This window comes from Drosophila miranda, chromosome 2 (assembly GCF_003369915.1).
Source record: "Drosophila miranda strain MSH22 chromosome 2, D.miranda_PacBio2.1, whole genome shotgun sequence".
In the NCBI taxonomy this organism is placed as follows: Eukaryota; Metazoa; Arthropoda; class Insecta; order Diptera; family Drosophilidae; genus Drosophila; species Drosophila miranda.
Genome location: NC_046675.1, coordinates 29,063,207 through 29,080,844, shown reverse-complemented (window position 1 = coordinate 29,080,844; position 17,638 = coordinate 29,063,207). Strand labels below are relative to the sequence as shown.

Genomic DNA, 17,638 nt, shown 5'->3' with positions numbered 1-17,638 from the left:
CGTTTAGAACTTTTATAGCGCGTGCTTTTGCGGACAGTTGATGAGCTGCCTTCACGCCAATCGGACGCGTAACGGCAACAAAAGCTGAACTGAACAATCCGGACACACACACACACCGTTCCACCGTGTTCCATCATCAACAAAAGCAACAAAACTATATATACTACAAAAAACCGAGTAATAGTTGTGTGGCAGTATTCAAAGAATTTCAACAAAAATCTGATTGTTTTACGCGTATTATGTGATAAATGCTAACTTGGGAATCTGTGCTTTTTTCGACGTGTAAATTATCCTGCGTGTACCACAAGAGCGCGTGTGTGTTTTTCCTGCTGTGCGGGAACGGGCTTCGTCCTGTGGGTGTTCTTGTCACTGTGTTTGTGCGCAGGACAGGAAAGCTCCTTATCAGTAGCAAAGCTACAGCGACAGAGACTGTATTTTTGTTGATACACAACGCATAGTCCTTGCAAGGCCAACCAAAAAAACAACAAAAAACAAAAACCGAAAACACAAAAACAGCTGTTAATTGTTCAACACACATTTTGATACAAAATAAAAAGTAATTTTTGTAATATTTATAAGAGAAGAAACCAAAGAAACACAAAAATTTATAAATATACATATAATAATATAATAATAACAAAAAGAAAGTAGAGCCAAATACAATCTTTTGATTAAATTTGAACCGAAGACCATAAGAGAACACCAAAATGTCTTCCATGGCGGCATTTGATCAGTTCAAAATTGGACTCAAGTAAGTTGAAAATTATATAGTAAGCGATATAGAAGACTATATACATTTCTAAATAGATATTTGAAACTGCTGTCATGTTGTAAATTTACCATTAAATGACTTGCCATAAAGTTTACCCAATTTAGGCAAGTCTCTCATCATGACATCAGCCACAATGCTGTCATCCAATCTAAGGCGCACAACTATATATATAATTAAGTTGCACACCTCATGTAGACCATATACATACAGTTCTCTTCACGATGATTTATACCCAGATCTAGCCACTAGAAACCCACTTTGACGGCAATTGATGATCATTGATGATCAGGCAATAGCGAATTTTTTGAATTAGTTCGGGCTGATTGATGACTCGGAAAGTACCCCAAAAGAAAGCGCCAAAGCGGTGTTCTCCAAAGTCTACCGATAAGAAATTATATTGTAAATCCGTATATGTACCCTGTACATGTTTTCGGCCCGACGTTTCGCGCAGCTGGAGACAATTAAATTGCCTCCAATATTTAAGGAACAGCTGCTGCTGCTGCGGCAATGTCCTACCTCCTAGAGATGGCTCGTCCTTGGGGTCCTACATGAGCATACATATATACATACATACACGTAATTATGTAAACAATAAGCCTGAGACGGTATCCTTACCGGGCGGGGGGTTGCTTGCTTGAAACGCAGGCGTTTCTAATGACGGCATGTCCCCTTTCATTTGCGTTCTATTGATTCTAGGAAATTCTAGTTCTCGTCTCCATAATGAGCAAACACAGAAACACACAAACACAGGAACATATCCCCCACACACACACACACATACAGCAGCTGTCTCTTATATGAGTCCGGTCTAGGGGTCTTTGGCTTTTTCTGTGCCGACACTTAAACTGCGCAAATAATTAGGTAGCAAACTAGTGCACCGCCATCGCCCCCTGCTCTCCCTCCGTCTCCATCACTCTGTCCGTCGGTGCGGGATGTACGACTATGTAAATTATTGTATTGTGTAAAAACTATAGTAAGCCCAGCAGTAGCAACAGCCGTGCTGATTCACAAATTGCAAAAAGTCAGAGAAATAAACCAAACAGAAAAAAGAGACGGGTAGAATGTTGTATGAGATCAGAGGCGACGGCTTTGTCTGCCTCTAACTGGTTTGGTTTTCGTTGCCTCTCGGGCCCATCGATACAATACATCGACGATTTCATTAGTCGATTGAAGGGAAAAGAAAACTTAAGATTAATCAAACTGAGTTCCCACAAAATGGTTGGCAAAGCTTCTGCGATAGTTCTGCTCTTTAAAAATAAATATATTATATCATACATGATTTTTTCTTGTGCATTTGCCATTCTGCATTCATTTTCATATTTAAATTATTCCTATTTCTTTTTTTTTGTGCTTTGTGACAGCTTGAAATAGCATTTGCAAGCCCACATTCAATCAAATTTTTTGGCATAAATAAATTGCCAATTCTTATACAATGTACCAGCATTTTCCATATTCATTGGCTAAATTGCCACCTCACAAAACAATCTCGTTTGGGAGGGCATCTGAAATTATAATTTCGAATTGACCAAATGGACTTTTTATTTATTGAATGAATTCAATTTTGATATCTGTGAATCCCAATTGACACAGCGAATTTATCTGTGGGAAACCAATTAACCTTCAATTTGAGACAATTTTCTGCTATCATTTAGAAGTCTTCTGTGGCGGCACGTGCAAATATTTCTGGTGCATTCTTTGGCGACCGACGCATCTCTGTGGCATTCCTCACCAAATCTGAATCTGTAAGCTATTTTTCTGATTTGGAAAATATCTCTTATCCTAGCAGCCTTTTCTCTCCCATTCAATCGTTTAATCAAGTAACAAAATCACCATCAAACAGGCAAGAAAATATTTGTAGCCTTGCAAAAATCACACAAAAATTAGTTGATAATCTAGAAAAATGCTGTTGGCTCGCTTAAATCACGTCCTGCCAGGACGTTCGTTGTGTCTCTTGGGGCAGGTCACCAGTCAGCGACTATGGCAATCGACCAAGGCCATGCCGCTGCTGAAGAAGAACCCCCTGACATGGCCATCAATGGGCCAGGGCAAGTCCTTGATACCAAAGAAGGATCTACAGAATATGCTGCGTCGGGACTATTCACGTGAGTCCAACCGTAACCGTTCGCATCTGGAGAGCCGTACGCGTGGACCCTCGCTCAAGGATCGGATGATGGGACCGCCCAGCGAGAATGCCTACTCCATGGGCAAGGGTGCGGCAGCAGGAGCTGCCCTCATGGGTCTCGTGGGACTCTGCTACTACGGACTGGGCCTGTCCAAGCAAACCAGTGTCTACGATCAATCGTTGCTGTGGCCGCAGTATGTGAGGGATCGCATTCATGCCACCTATGCCTACTTTGGGGCATCCTGTGGCATTACAGCTGCTGCAGCGGCTGCCTTTTTCCAGTCCGAGGCCGCCATGAGCCTGATGACTCGCTCCGGTATAGTTGCCGGGCTCATAACCCTGGGCCTGGTGATGGGCACTGGGGTCATGGCCCAGTCAATCGAATACAAAGAAGGATTCGGGGCCAAGCAGCTGGCCTGGCTGGCACACTGCACCGTTCTGGGAGCCGTGCTGGCGCCCATGTGCTTCCTGGGAGGTCCGATTCTGACCAGGGCCATGCTCTACACGGGCGGCATTGTGGGCGCCCTCTCCACGGTGGCCGCCTGTGCCCCAAGCGATAAATTTCTCTACATGGGCGGTCCATTGGCCATTGGATTGGGCGTGGTCTTTGCCTCATCTCTGGCTGGTATGTGGCTGCCCCCCACAACGGCCTTGGGAGCTGGCCTCGCCAGTATGTCAGTCTACGGTGGATTGATCTTGTTCAGCGGATTCCTGCTCTACGACACGCAACGGATTGTACGCGTGGCCGAGTTGCATCCACAGCATGGCATTCCCAAATTTGATCCCATCAATATGGCTCTGGCCATATATATGGATGCCCTGAATATCTTCATACGCATTGCCATGATTCTTGCCAGCGATAATCAGCGCAAGAAGTAGACGAAATCGAACAATCGGTATTGGGTGTAGGATTAAGAAAATCATACAAACATTAATTGGAAAGGGGGAGGAATCAAAATTGAAACACAGTGCATTGTCAAGCTAATGAATAAGAAAGAAATAAATCACAATAGAAGTCCGTTTTGTAACTATTTTTTAAGAGTTTCAGTAATGGCTAGCAAGATAAACAGTGTTGGAAAGTGCAGGAAATATTATTGATAGCCCTCCACCTGTTCATAATTTATTCCCTTCACATTTCGTTGATTTATCTGCATTCCTTCTGCTGCTCGTATTTTGTGGGCATGTATGTATTTCTGACATTGCCCATACGACGGGTATAACTGCGGCATACAATTTTCGCTTATATTCTATGAAATTTGTTGTCGCTAGCTATTCGTGCTCTCCACCTAAACGCCCACACATGCACACCACAAACCACACACATAGACTAACACAAATGCAAGCATGTCAATTTCATTTAATTTTGCCGCATTTTCTTCTCTCTATTATTTCTTTTTTTGTGTAAAAAGCTTTTGTGTGGCAGCAAAATAAATGTTTTAAATGAATAAAGAATGAAAGAATTGTCGCAACAAGAGCAAACATACAGATAAGCATATTATATATACATATATATTATATACATATACGATATATTCGCAGATACGTATACGTATTATATGAATTGTTCCATGAATGAGTTGAAATTTTTAGCGAATTTTTATCAAATTAAGCCGTCTGAAAAGTTTGTTTTTAATATTTTTAAATCATTAGGGTTAATCAAATTGAATTTTATGATTAAATTATAATAAAGAGTTGCTCGGTTTGGCCTTCGGCTTCACTCCTTGACCTGCTCTCCATCTCTGGGCATTCCATTCAGAACCTTCTCGCAGTCGGTATGTCAGATATCCTTGTGAGCTTTCTGCATCGCGCATTTCATTCATGGGGCGCAACGGAAAGCTTTCATTGAGTTGGAGCTTTTGCAGCCTTGCCAAGGTCAGAGCCATGTCCGCCGCACACCTTCATGTAAAATGTCTACAAATAGAAGACAATGTTGATGGCTCTACTCTGCAACGGAAATTAAATTATATGATGTGGTTCTCTGCGCCTGTGCCTGTTCGTGTTCGTGTTCTTTGTTATTCCTCATAATCATATTTTAACGTTCTCTTTGGCAACAACTAACTTGACCATGACTTGTTGACTGTACCTCTGTTGTTCAGTCTGTCTGTCTGTTTGTCTATCTGTCTGTCAGTTAGTCATTCCAACAATATGTGATGTTTGCCTAGATTATAAGGGTAATCGCGTGGCGGGATTTGTCCCATGTCTAGCTGATAGCAGAGCGGAGTGTGGCAGATTAGGCCGCGGGATGTGGGATGTGGTGTATGGAAAATTAATTGATTCACTCATGACATAAGCCGAGCTTATCTCTGGTGCTTCCAGTGGCATACAAACATTAACCTGCTGCAAGTGCTCCTCAGGCTGCGATGAATTAATATTTCTAATACCATGCCTGATAATAGTCTGTTCTCTAGGGGTTCTACATGCCCGACATGATGCCAAGCGAAGCCTATGCTTGTTGGGTTTTATTTCATAATTCTATGATTGTTTTCATGGGGTCGTTTTTTTTTATTTGAATGAAATGGGATGACCGGGATGTAATTACCGCACCCCGAGAGATTATGAGTTTTATGAAAGTAGAACACATAATATTTCACTGGAAACTTAAAGAAGACAGTTCTAGGTATGTTTTTCGAGTCATTTGGAGTCCCATAACTATAGTTTTATGTTGATAAAGGTTTTCCATAGCGTATACCTCCTATGCACAGAAATATAGAACTTTAAAGTACAAACGTGATTGAGGTTTTTGATTGGAAGTAAACAAAATTTTTGTTAAATACCAAAAGGTAGTAAAAGAAATAAAGATTTTTTATTTTCATTATTGAGTAATTTTGAATTTTGTAGGATCCTTAATACCCGTCCCTGATTGGAGCTCTATGGTTCTTTTATTTGCTTCATAAGATCCCAACTTATACGAATACATTCCACCATATGACTTCCACATTTCCCTTACGAACTGTTGCCTCAATTATTTTTACAGTTTAACGAATTCGGAAATAATAAAACTCAAGCCTTATATCGTTTCGGTTCCGTCTTTTTGCACCAAAGTTTATTTGCCTCTGGGTCTCTGGGTATTTTCTACCCTGCCGTGGCGGCGTTTGCTGTCGTCACTTCATGCTCATAAGCAGCTGAATATTTGCCTTCTTAGTGTAAGCAAAAAAGATCTCTCCCTTGTATATTTTCATTCAAATTTATCGCTTGAGATTTGTTGTACGGCGGCCAAAAATAACACATAAATCAGTGAGGGACACACAAGATCGTTTAGCAGTACGATTCCACACGAACTATGAAAGATGAAAATAAGAAAAGAATCAGGAAAGGAAAATCAAAAACTAAGCAGCCAGCAAATGGAATACAAACAATTGAACATCAACATTTGATGGAATGTTTCATAAGATTTCATCGTTCTTTGATGATCCAACATTCTGTATATTGTGTGGGACCAAGTGCTCAAAGTATTAACCATCATCAACTAATTTGTGTAGGTTCCTTTGGGCATTCTGCGTTTTACAACTGACCCTAAAACCCAATGGGCAGTCCCCAGGAACCCATCTAGGTGTGTTTTGAGGTATTGCACTCTTACACGCAAGCCTGGCATTAGGACATAATCTTTTATGACCCCAGTTAACAGACCCCCTCCGTCATAAACATTATTTATATTGACTTTCTTTTTATAGGTGCCGACCATTAGCCTAAGCGTTCCCTGTCACTCTCCCCCAAAACAATTTCCCTTTTGCCTTAAGTTCAAGGCCAAGGTCCACGATAGACCAACCAATTTCTACGGATGTATTATTCACATCATGCGTTTTGGGGGACTTTCGTCTTCAATCTGAGTCGAAAAATGGGCAACAGCTCGTTCCGGCTATTAATAAACATAAATTTTAATATATATTGTACGTATTTTTTCGCTTACCCTTGGCTTTTGCTGATGACATTTCTCGAACAAAAGAAAACAATGTCCGGGACGGGCAGACAGACAGAGATCACTTGGCGTTTTGGCTGAGTTCATTCTTTATTTCCTTTTGGCTTTACGACATGTGTGTGTATGCGTGGGTGAAGTCATAAAATGCATAATTCAAATTTGAAACACGTTTCATTTGGTTTGCATCATGGCATCAAAAAATAGGAAAATACCATGACGGAATAAGTTTTATTTTTTGTACCTGATGAAACCATTAAGGGCAATCGATAAACAAAAGCCGCCCCTATATGGCAGAGGCTCTATGCCGAATAAATTCCTATTTAAACATTCATAAAAATCAAGATTTAAGTGCTAAAACTAAGCAAAAACTGAGAGTATTCGGTACACATTATCAATCAAAGAAAACCTCGAGGTCTCCATAGATTTTAATATAATTTCTTTGTCTATTTTTGGCAGATCATAAAAGGTCTCTCCTTAGGATTAAGTACACAAATTGTACACCTTATCAATAAAAAAAAACCTTGAGGTATAAATATATTTATAATTTTTATAGGGAAGAACATTAACAACAATATTCTTGAATTAGCGTGCAGCCTCGGGGTCTTTTTTGTGTATGGATTAACCCAATTCTCCAAGGAACATAAAAACTCTCTCAGTTCACGGGGTAACAGAATGTACCCCTCAATATGTGTACAATTTCAATGGCCTTTTGCCCTTGATTTCCGTTTGCTTCCAAGTTGAATGACTTGCTTCTACTCAACCAAAAAAAATAATAGGAAATATGTTTGCTTTCTTACTTTTGTATATCTTTTGATACGAAAAGCGAGACGAATGATACCAGACCAAAGTGGATTTTGTTTATTCAAAATAAATACAAAAAAAACAAAAACATTTCATACCGATTTAATATGGTTCGTTCTGGTATGGGGTTCTGCCGGCCCTGATAAATGGCGCACACCTGGGGCTCGAAAAAAAGGCTGATAAAAAATTAACCTTATCAGCAGAAGAAGTTAAACGGCAAAGACAGTCGCATCAATATCAGCAAAGCTGACGTCGTTTATTGTAACTGATTAATGGTAACATTTCGTTTTATTTCAAAACCTCTAACATTTCGTTTTATTTTACGCTGATTACATTTTCAAGTCTCTCTCTAAATTGTGTGTCGCTTTTTCTCTATCCTCTTTGCAGAATGGTGGACTTCAAAGTGCAACAGCGTCGCTATAAGACCAGCGAAAAGACTGTCGTTGGCACTACCTATGGACCCATCAAGGGTGTGAAACGAAAGTCCATCTATGGCCAGCTATATTTCAGTTTCGAGCGGATACCCTTTGCCAAGCCGCCGCTGGGAGAACTGCGCTATAAGGCCCCGCAACCGCCAGAGATCTGGACAGAGGTCCGCAGTTGTACATCACAGGGTCCAAAGCCATTGCAGAAGCATTTTGTATTCGACATGACAGACGGCTCCGAGGATTGCCTGTACCTCAATGTCTACACAAAGAATGTGAGTGATGATGATGATCAATATTGGGATATGCTTTTCTGACTAATAGGTTATCTGACTTATCTCACATAGTTATATCCCACCAAACCGATGCCAGTGATGGTCTGGATCTATGGCGGGGGCTTTCAATTTGGCGAGGCCTCACGCGAGTGCTACAGTCCCGACTATTTGCTGCGCGAAGATGTGGTCGTAATATCCATCAACTATCGATTGGGTCCATTAGGTAAGTACTTAGTCCTTGAAAATGAGGGATAACAAACTTAAGCCAATTTTGGAACTCCTTTCCATTAGGTTTCCTTTGCTTAGATGATCCTGAGCTTGATGTACCCGGCAATGCTGGGCTTAAGGATCAGGTCCTGGCCCTCCGTTGGGTCAAGGCCAATTGTTCTCGCTTTGGCGGTGATTCGGGGAACATAACTATTTTTGGTGATAGCGCTGGCAGCGCCTCCGTACACTACATGATGATCACAGAGCAGACCCGTGGCCTCTTCCACAAGGCCATCTGCATGTCGGGCAACACACTCTCCCCCTGGGCGGTGACGCCGCAGAGGAATTGGCCATATCGTCTTGCCGTCCAGGCGGGCTACACGGGGGAGAATAACACCCGCGATATCTGGGAGTTTCTCAACAATGCCAAAGGATCGGAAATTATCAAAGCCAACGGCGAACTGTGCATCGAAGCGGAGAAGAAGGAGCGAATTGGTTTCTCCTTTGGACCCGTCATCGAACCCTTTGTCACGAGCCATTGTGTGGTGCCCAAGAAACCCATCGAAATGATGCGTACCGCCTGGAGCAACAGTATACCCCTCATCTTGGGCGGCGTCTCCAACGAGGGTCTACTCCTGTATTCGGAGACCAAGGCCAAACCCAATTGTCTGAATGAGTTGGATGATTGCCGGTTTGTGGTGCCCATAGAACTGAACATGGATCGGGACAGTGCTCTGTGCAAAGACTATGGCGAACAGTTGAGGGAGTGCTACTATGGCGATAAAACGCCGAGTCTGGACACTCTCCACGAGTACCTCCAGGTGGGTTTTGCATACCTATAGTCGTCCATTCTTTTTACTAAAGTATTGCACTTTCTTTCTTTCGTATAGATGGTCTCCCATGAGTACTTCTGGTTCCCCATCTATCGCACAGTATTGTCCCGCCTGGAGTATGCCAGCAGTGCACCCACCTATTTGTATCGCTTCGACTTTGACTCGAAGCACTTCAATCACCTGCGTATCCTGAGCTGCGGCAAGAAGGTGCGTGGCACCTGCCACGGCGACGATCTCTCCTATCTGTTCTACAATTCACTCGCCCGCAAACTGAAGAACCATACGCGTGAATACAAGTGCATTGAGCGTCTGGTGGGTCTCTGGACCCAATTTGCCGCCTCTGGCAATCCCAACTTCGATCCGGAACAGTCGGATCTGTGGCAGCCAGTGTCCGCGGCGTCCTTGGAGAAGCGTCAGCTAAAGTGCCTTAATATATCCGATGAGCTGAAGATAATCGATGTGCCCGATCTGCGTAAGCTGATGGTCTGGGAGAGTTTCTTTAGACGTGACGAACTGCTTTGAGGTGGGGAGAAGCAGCGATTGCGACTTGCGACTTGCGATTGGTATGGAATGGAATGTGTGGAGTATCTCCACTTAGATGTACATAGATCTGTAGCTTTATCTGTACGATTCTAAACAGCTTTATGTTTGAAAGCCTCTGTTCAAAACAATGCAAAAGCATAGCTTTAGACCTAAAAAAAAAACAACCCCCTCTACTGTTGTTAAGTTTTGCCAATATCGAAAGATTCTATTTAAGTGTGTTAAAGTTTTAGCAGCTATATGTACATATGTATCTATCTGGAATAGGTCTGAAATATATCGGCAAGTTATGAGTATCGAAACCAAGTCGCAACTGAAAGTACCTTCTATGAGAAACTACCAAAAAACCAAACAAACAAAACGGAAAACAGAAAACAAAGACAGCCAAGAAATCTGAGCTAAGCGAAATGCTATATAAATCTATTTAATGTTCCTTCAATGAGCCCATTTAACATTCAAACATATATCAAGCATATTTTCTATCGATATAAGTTGAATGTACTGTCCTCCGAAACGCACACACGTAAATTTTAGTTAGGATTTCAATTAAATATATTTTCTTCCAATTAGCAAAAGCCGCGCACAATCTTACACCCCCCAGAAAATGCCAATCATTTTCCATTTGTGTTTTAAAGAAAAACATATACATATATATATATATTTAACCCGAAAATTTATTTATATTTGTAGACTAAGTCTTTTGGATATTTACCTGTTTTATATGCATACGTTTTTTTGAACAAAAAAAACAAAAAAAAAAACAACAAGAAAATCCTGTCCAAGTTTTACATCATTTTTTAGAATATGTTTATAGGAAGACAACAAAACAAACTAATAAATAACTTAACAAAACAACAAAAACTGAAAAAACTGATAACTTGAGAATTGTTTTTAGGAATGTGCACACGAAGATTAAATGTTTAAATCATATGTTTCAAAACTATATTCCATAAGAAAGAAAGAAAAACTTCTCTGAATGTATTTGAGTCCGTTTTTGTCAAAAGCTTCAAAGTCATGTGATGCAAAAGAAAAGGTATATATAAATCCATATTTTAATAAAAAAAAAAAACTGAAAAAATCTCAAATGTATTTGAAACCCAAAAAAAGGAACGAAATAAATACTTTGATTTAGTTATCAAATATTGAAAAATGAAAAAATTATTGACTGCTGTGAAAAGTTTCAGTTGCCTCCGAAACAGCGATGCTCGACGAATCATTACCAACTGGGATTTTATACAAAAGTGAGTAGGAATCAGCCGGACACCTTGAACCATTGCCATGTGACTGCATAGACATTATCATGCTAATATAACTTCGGTTTGGTATGGCATAAATCTGAAACAACTGACGTCATAGATAGAGCGTCTGGCTCACCAAAAACCTACCCCCCTTGAAAAAAGTGCTGCTAATTATCGCGTATGCCCAAAAATTAATACTCAAAGATAAATAAACCGTAGGATAAAATACAGTGTGACTAATTCGCTGCTAATTGGTTACCATTAAAAATAGTATTGTCACAGTGATTGGCGGTCCTAATTATTGTATAATTAGAGAGCACATTAACCTTATTTTTTGGTGGAAATGTATTAGAGTCTGAATAATGCAAGCGACTGTCGGAATCAGCTGCTAAGTGCTAATCATTAGAGTAAATCATTTCTATTAACTGGCATCGTTTTTCCAGATCTAATCTTAGATGATTTCCTCAGTTCAGTTCGATTCGTGACAGCCAGCGATATACAACAAAATGTCTACATTCTACTTGTTGCTTGGGTAGGATATATGTATACCTATTCCGAAACCAATTCATATTCAATTTCCTTTCTATTAGTTTTCTTTTAGTAATCTGCCTACAATTCATACTTTGTGATGATGTACCATCCGCAGAGGCAGATACAGTTATTACACAAAGTGAGCCAGCCCACACAACGCCCGATAACTTTCATCTATAATGGATATGTTCAATAAAAATCCACTTTCAATAGAGAAATCAGTCCGTCAGCAGTTTTTACTGAATCGAATCGAGTGGGCACTGACTACTTGTCAATTGCATAATTATCAGACCAAAGTCAAGTTCACAGTCACATTCGCCTTTGTATTGTTGTAAAACCTATTAATGTCTGCGTGAATATGCACTAGTTAGTGGGCCACAGACAGCACTATACTATGCACTCATTAAGTGGTGCTTCGGAAAAAAGCTTTTGAAAGCGTTTGGCTGGCCTGGTCTGGTCTGGTCTGCCTGCTGCTTTGTTAATCAGCCTAGGTTTAGGTTCACTTTCAAGGTGGTTTGGCTGTCGGGCGTGCTACTCGCAAGCGGCTGGTTTTTTGTGGGTTAACACACTTTTAATGTATGTATGTAGTTCCGGAACAAGTATTTATGTGATTCAAAAGCGATCTGCGATCGATCCCCTGCTAACATTTTCAGATCAAAGCTGTGGCCTCTAACATTGATCTTACTTAACATACTGTTAAAATATACTCAAGCTTTGTATTGAGCTTTCAGAGCTTATGCGCAAACCAAATGAATATACCGGTATTCGGAATGCCGAGTGAACGAGAGAGAGACAGAGTGTCGCTGGCGAGAGAAGGTAAACAATCAGCTGTTAAACTCATTCTCTCAGAAAATAATCAGTGGGAGAGACCGGGACGGAGCAACTGGTGGCTGTGCTTAGTATATGGATACCCCACGATCGCCCCGAGTCTAGTCAGTCCCCGCCGCACTCTCGCGTGGAGCGTTTTATTCCATCGGCAACTTTCTTGCGCACTCCCCACGGCACGCCGACTCGCGTTAACTGGCGTTTAGACATTGTGACACTTTCTCTGTGGCTCTCCGCCTGCAGTCCATGCCACGCTCCCATAGCAGCGAATTGTAAAGCACTAGTAAAACATTCAATTTGCTTTTGTGTTGTGTGTTCATGAAAAGTGTGATAAAAGTGTAAAGTAAAAGGAAAAGATGGCCACACGCTTCATGGATATGCTGAAGCTGACCTTTAAGTGAGTTCGAGTGTTTCCTACTTGCATTTTCTTGGTTTTTCCTCTTTTCTTGAAGCGTTAAATGATTTTCTGTGTTTGAGGTCTCTCGCCGTAGTGTTTGGCCTAGGGAGGGGGTTTTCAATACAGACATGCATTAAAATATGCGTACACATGATATCGTATCGTATATGTTGTGTGTTGGTGAAATTGTTGCGCAAACTTTTGCTGCTGCGGGTTGGTTTTTTTTTGTGGATTTTCGGTTGTTTTTGTTGTTGTTTTGCATAAACTTAATGATGCTGCTTCTTCTTTTTCGTCTTGTTCCTCTTTTGCCGTTTGTTTTTTTCGTCCCCCCTCCCTTCTCTGATTCATGCGCGATGCTTCCATTGTTGCGGCGGCATTCGTTAGTGATTTTTTTGTTGTTTTGTTTTACCGTTGTTCCATTTGTTTGCTTATTTTTTGCACGTTTTCCGCAGGTCTATTAGCAATTTTGCGGATGGTTAGTATTTTTAACATAAATTATTGCAAAGCCATGCAATTGTGTTAATTGCAAATATATATATTTATTAAAGTGCGGGCTGCTACGCGTATATTTTAAAAAGCATAAAAAGAAAGGTGGGTGGGTGTTTTGTCGAGTCGATAGTGGATACCCTAGCAGATCAAGTGGTTGTAAAATATGGAAAAGTGTGTAGTAGGTCAGCCAGAGAAAAGATCCCTGAAATTTTAATATTTTTAGTTGCATTTAAATATATTACAATTCATTGTGAAAGTAATTTCTTGTATAAATATATTCATATTTAGATTAAATAAAATAAAATAAAATTGTACCTTGTATGTATGCCAGCCTTGGTATGTATATAGATCTGATCATTTATGTAGTTTCCATTAAGCCAGCTTCTAGCTTTTTCTATTAAAGGCTATACAAAAAGTATCAAAAGAGTATTAAAAAATGTTCAAAGAAGCAATAGACTTGTGTTAGTCCCACTGTTGGCTTTATTGTCAGTATTATTATGTTTATTTCATTTTTTAAACATTATTATCTCAATTATTTCTCTAATTTATAATTGTTTAACCATAAAGGCACGCAATTAAAGAGGAGGATACCTCTATATCTATCTCCTCGTGTCTCTTTTTGGGGGATGTATCTAATGCTACAAATTATAATTAATAGCGCCACATCTCTTTAATAATTTCTTTGAATACCCGTTTATATCTTTTATCTGATATCGGTTTCCATAACGAGTTTTATATAAGTGCTATTTGTATAATTTCCAGACAACTTAAATTTTTTTTATACATATAAATAAATGTATGTAGAAACCATACTGATAAGTCTCTAGGGTACAGGGTTCGTTTCACTTTCAGGTGATAGGTGATACGATTTCTGCTCCACGGGCATGACACGACAGGTTTTTAGCAACAGCGAAAAATTATATAAGCTTTTTCTGTGTGTTGTTCGATAGGGAAAAAAGTTTGAAATGAATATACATTTTATGACTATGGGAAATAAATGGGATTAGTCAGTGATTTCCTATCGATTGTATTTGTTGCTATGGATCTGTTTTTTTTAAACCATAATTGAGTAATCCTCAAACTGTAATTTGAACGAGGAAAAACACTCATTATCGTATTGATTGCGCTATACTTACCGATAAGATATAGTGTTTCACACTTGAACTTGTGCCCATTCAAAGTAGTTGTCAAATGAATGGAACAAAGTACTCGTAAAACTGGAATTTATTTCCTTAATTTGTTGTGCATTGTTAGTTTTGCTCTCAGATGCCTTTGTTAATGGCAACTGAATGTAGATTATTTCTATAATTTTATAAGTGTTAGCTTTCTCAGCCTCATTGCAGTCACGTACTTCCCCAGTCCAATCTTTGCCGCTCCGATCTCTGTTGCCTTTCTTTGTCTAGCTCTCACAATGTTGATGCCAATTTGTAATTACCGATTTGTATGCGTTCGTGTACCATTAATGGTGAGCGAATTGTGTCAGTGCATTTGCAGAATGCCAGTTAAATATAAAATGTTTCTTTATACCGAAGGTGCGCAGTGGAAATAGTATAAAAATAAACCATAAAATGCTAAAATCATGCCTCACGCCCACCCACAAATTACCTATAAAAATAAAAAATCCAAAAATACAACAGAAAAAAATAGGAGACTGTTTGTGCATGTTAAGCGAATTGGGCGTTGCGTTGAGGTTGGTCAAAAGCCTGTTGACAATTCGTAAGACTTTCAAAACAACAAAGAGACAGACCCCAAACGACATTGAAATTGCCTCGCCCGGTGGCATGGCCCCAATGCGTGACTGCCTTTCAGTGGGTTAGATTCACAAATCAAGTATTATGTGGAAGAGTGTGCTTTTGGATCGAATATGGGAATGGAAGTCAGGCCATTAATAGAAAACTCTAATCCAAAACAACCCCTTGCATCGTTTTCAGGGTCCTCAGTTTCAAATACGAGCAGCGTAAGCTTGCCACAGCCATATATTCTGTGGTCAAGACAAATCTGGGCCCCGTGCGCGGCGTAAAGCGGAATACCATTTGGGGAGGAAGCTATTTTAGCTTCGAGAAGATACCATTTGCCAAGCCCCCCGTGGGAGAGCTGCGTTTCAAGGCACCAGAGCCAGTGGAGCCATGGGATCGAGAGCTGGATTGCACTTCGGCCGCCGACAAACCCCTGCAGACACACATGTTTTTTAATAAATTCGCCGGCTCCGAGGATTGCCTGTATCTGAATGTGTATGCCAAGGATGTGAGTAACGAAAGGAGAAAAGAAACCATCTGATATTAATCTTTGGAATATTGTTTTTCATAGCTACAACCGAATAAACTGCGTCCAGTGATGGTTTGGATCTATGGCGGTGGCTTTCAGGTGGGCGAAGCCTCGCGGGACATGTACAGTCCGGACTTTTTCATGTCCAAGGATGTGGTGCTGGTCTCAGTGGCCTATCGACTGGGGGCCTTGGGCTTCCTTAGTCTCGACGATCCGCAGTTAAATGTGCCAGGAAATGCAGGACTCAAGGATCAGATAATGGGCCTTCGATGGGTGCAGCAGAACATAGAAGCATTCGGTGGGGATCCCAAGAATGTGACGCTCTTTGGCGAAAGTGCTGGCGGAGCTTCGACCCACTTCCTCACGTTGAGTGCTCAAACAGAAGGATTGATCCACAAGGCCATCGTTATGTCGGGCAGTGTATTGTGTCCTTGGGCGCAGCCCCCCAGGCATGATTGGGCCTATCGTTTGGCCCAGAAACTGGGTTACACTGGGGATAACAAGGACAAGCCGATCTTTGAGTTTCTGAGCTCCTCAAATGGTGGAGAAATAGTCAAGGCCTCGGCCACAGTCTTGAGCAAGGATGAGAAGCATAATCGCATTTTATTTGCATTTGGACCTGTTGTGGAGCCGTACAGCACAGAGCACACGGTGATCGATAAGCCACCCCATGAGCTTATGCAGAACAGCTGGAGCAACAGGGTGCCCATCATGTTCGGAGGCACCAGCTTCGAGGGTTTGCTCTTTTATCCAGGTGAGTTTTGCTCTCTCTTCGAAAGGAACTCTCATTCACGATTTTCCTCTATTCCCCAGAGGTATCCCGTCGTCCGGCCACCTTGGATGAGGTGGGAAACTGCAAGAACTTACTGCCCAACGATATAAGCAACAACTTGGACCCAAAGCTGAGGGAAAACTATGGCCTGCAGCTGAAGCGCGCCTACTTCGCCGACGAGCCCTGCAATCAGGCCAGCATGATGAAGTTCCTCGAACTCAGCTCCTATCGGGAGTTCTGGCATCCCATCTATCGTGGCGCCTTGGCTCGAGTGCGCCAGGACAGTGCCCCAACCTATCTGTACCGCTTCGACTATGACTCAAAGCTCTGCAATGCCATTCGTATTGTGCTCTGCGGCCATCAAATGCGCGGCGTCTGCCACGGCGACGACCTGTGCTACATCTTCCACAGTATGCTCTCCCATCAGTCGGCCCCGGACTCGCCCGAGCACAAGGTCATCATGGGAATGATCGACATCTGGACGAGTTTCGCTGCCAATGGAGATCCCAACTGTGAGAGCATCAAGTCGGTCAAGTTTGCACCCCTCGAAAATGAAACGAATTTCAAATGCCTAAACATTGGCAGTGAATTTGAGTACAAAACACTACCAGAGCTGCAGAAGATTGAGCCAGTGTGGAACAGTTTCTATTCTCCGGATAAACTGTAGTCTTTCTTTCAAACGGGGGTTCCATAGCTTTAGATCTGCCTCAATTGTTGGAGTCTCTGCAATTGTGTAAATATGTTGTACATATATTCTGGTTATTGATTATTTTTTACATATTTTGTATTTAGTTTTACCCTGACAAGAACATTTTAGATACTATAAGATGAGTTTTAAAAGGATAAAATATAATTCTTGAAAAAAGAAAGAAACCTAAAGAAACTGAACAATATTCTGGCATACAAAAAACCCATTTTAAAGCTTTAGTTCAATGCCAGTTAAGACAGCACTTCACAAAACCTGTCGGATATTTTTCTAAACCTTTATTTTTGATCCCCTGCCTGACTGCCACTCTCCCCATTCCACTATTCGTGTTCCTATATGCTGATGTGACGTTTATGTGTGTAAGCCGACGCTTGACAATCAAAGGGGACAACAATTTCCGCAATGCCACCGCCACCGCCAGCTCCACCGCCAACAACGACAGCCAGGATGACACCCAGCAACCGGAGCGAGGCATAGCAGAAGGGAGTGGCAGATTGAGAGCGTGGAAATAGGGGAAAAAAATT

General features: G+C 41.2%; 3 protein-coding genes across 4 annotated transcripts; all 3 read left to right on the top strand.

Moving 5' to 3' along the window:
- Window positions 1–28: 28 nt before the first annotated feature.
- On the top strand, window positions 29–11,031 carry LOC108156708 (esterase B1). Its single transcript, XM_017288356.2, has 5 exons — window positions 29–751; window positions 7,999–8,311; window positions 8,384–8,534; window positions 8,603–9,339; window positions 9,409–11,031. Exons 1-5 carry the CDS (start codon window positions 708–710, stop codon window positions 9,871–9,873), a joined length of 1,710 nt encoding a protein of 569 aa, XP_017143845.1. The 5' UTR covers window positions 29–707; the 3' UTR covers window positions 9,874–11,031.
- On the top strand, window positions 2,570–3,917 carry LOC108156711 (growth hormone-inducible transmembrane protein). The gene has a single exon (XM_017288359.2). It carries the CDS (start codon window positions 2,673–2,675, stop codon window positions 3,771–3,773), a length of 1,101 nt encoding a protein of 366 aa, XP_017143848.1. The 5' UTR covers window positions 2,570–2,672; the 3' UTR covers window positions 3,774–3,917.
- Window positions 11,026–17,283, top strand: LOC108156709 (esterase B1). Of its 2 annotated transcripts, none has more exons than XM_033389168.1 (4): window positions 11,026–11,132; window positions 15,303–15,615; window positions 15,679–16,390; window positions 16,450–17,283. In XM_033389168.1, the coding sequence occupies exons 1-4, from the start codon at window positions 11,041–11,043 to the stop codon at window positions 17,073–17,075; spliced, it is 1,743 nt and encodes a 580-aa protein (XP_033245059.1). In that variant the 5' UTR covers window positions 11,026–11,040; the 3' UTR covers window positions 17,076–17,283. The 2 variants fall into 2 exon arrangements, with proteins under 2 accessions (XP_033245059.1, XP_017143847.1); XM_017288358.2 differs by lacking the exon at window positions 11,026–11,132 and adding an exon at window positions 12,585–12,882.
- Window positions 17,284–17,638: the final 355 nt, after the last annotated feature.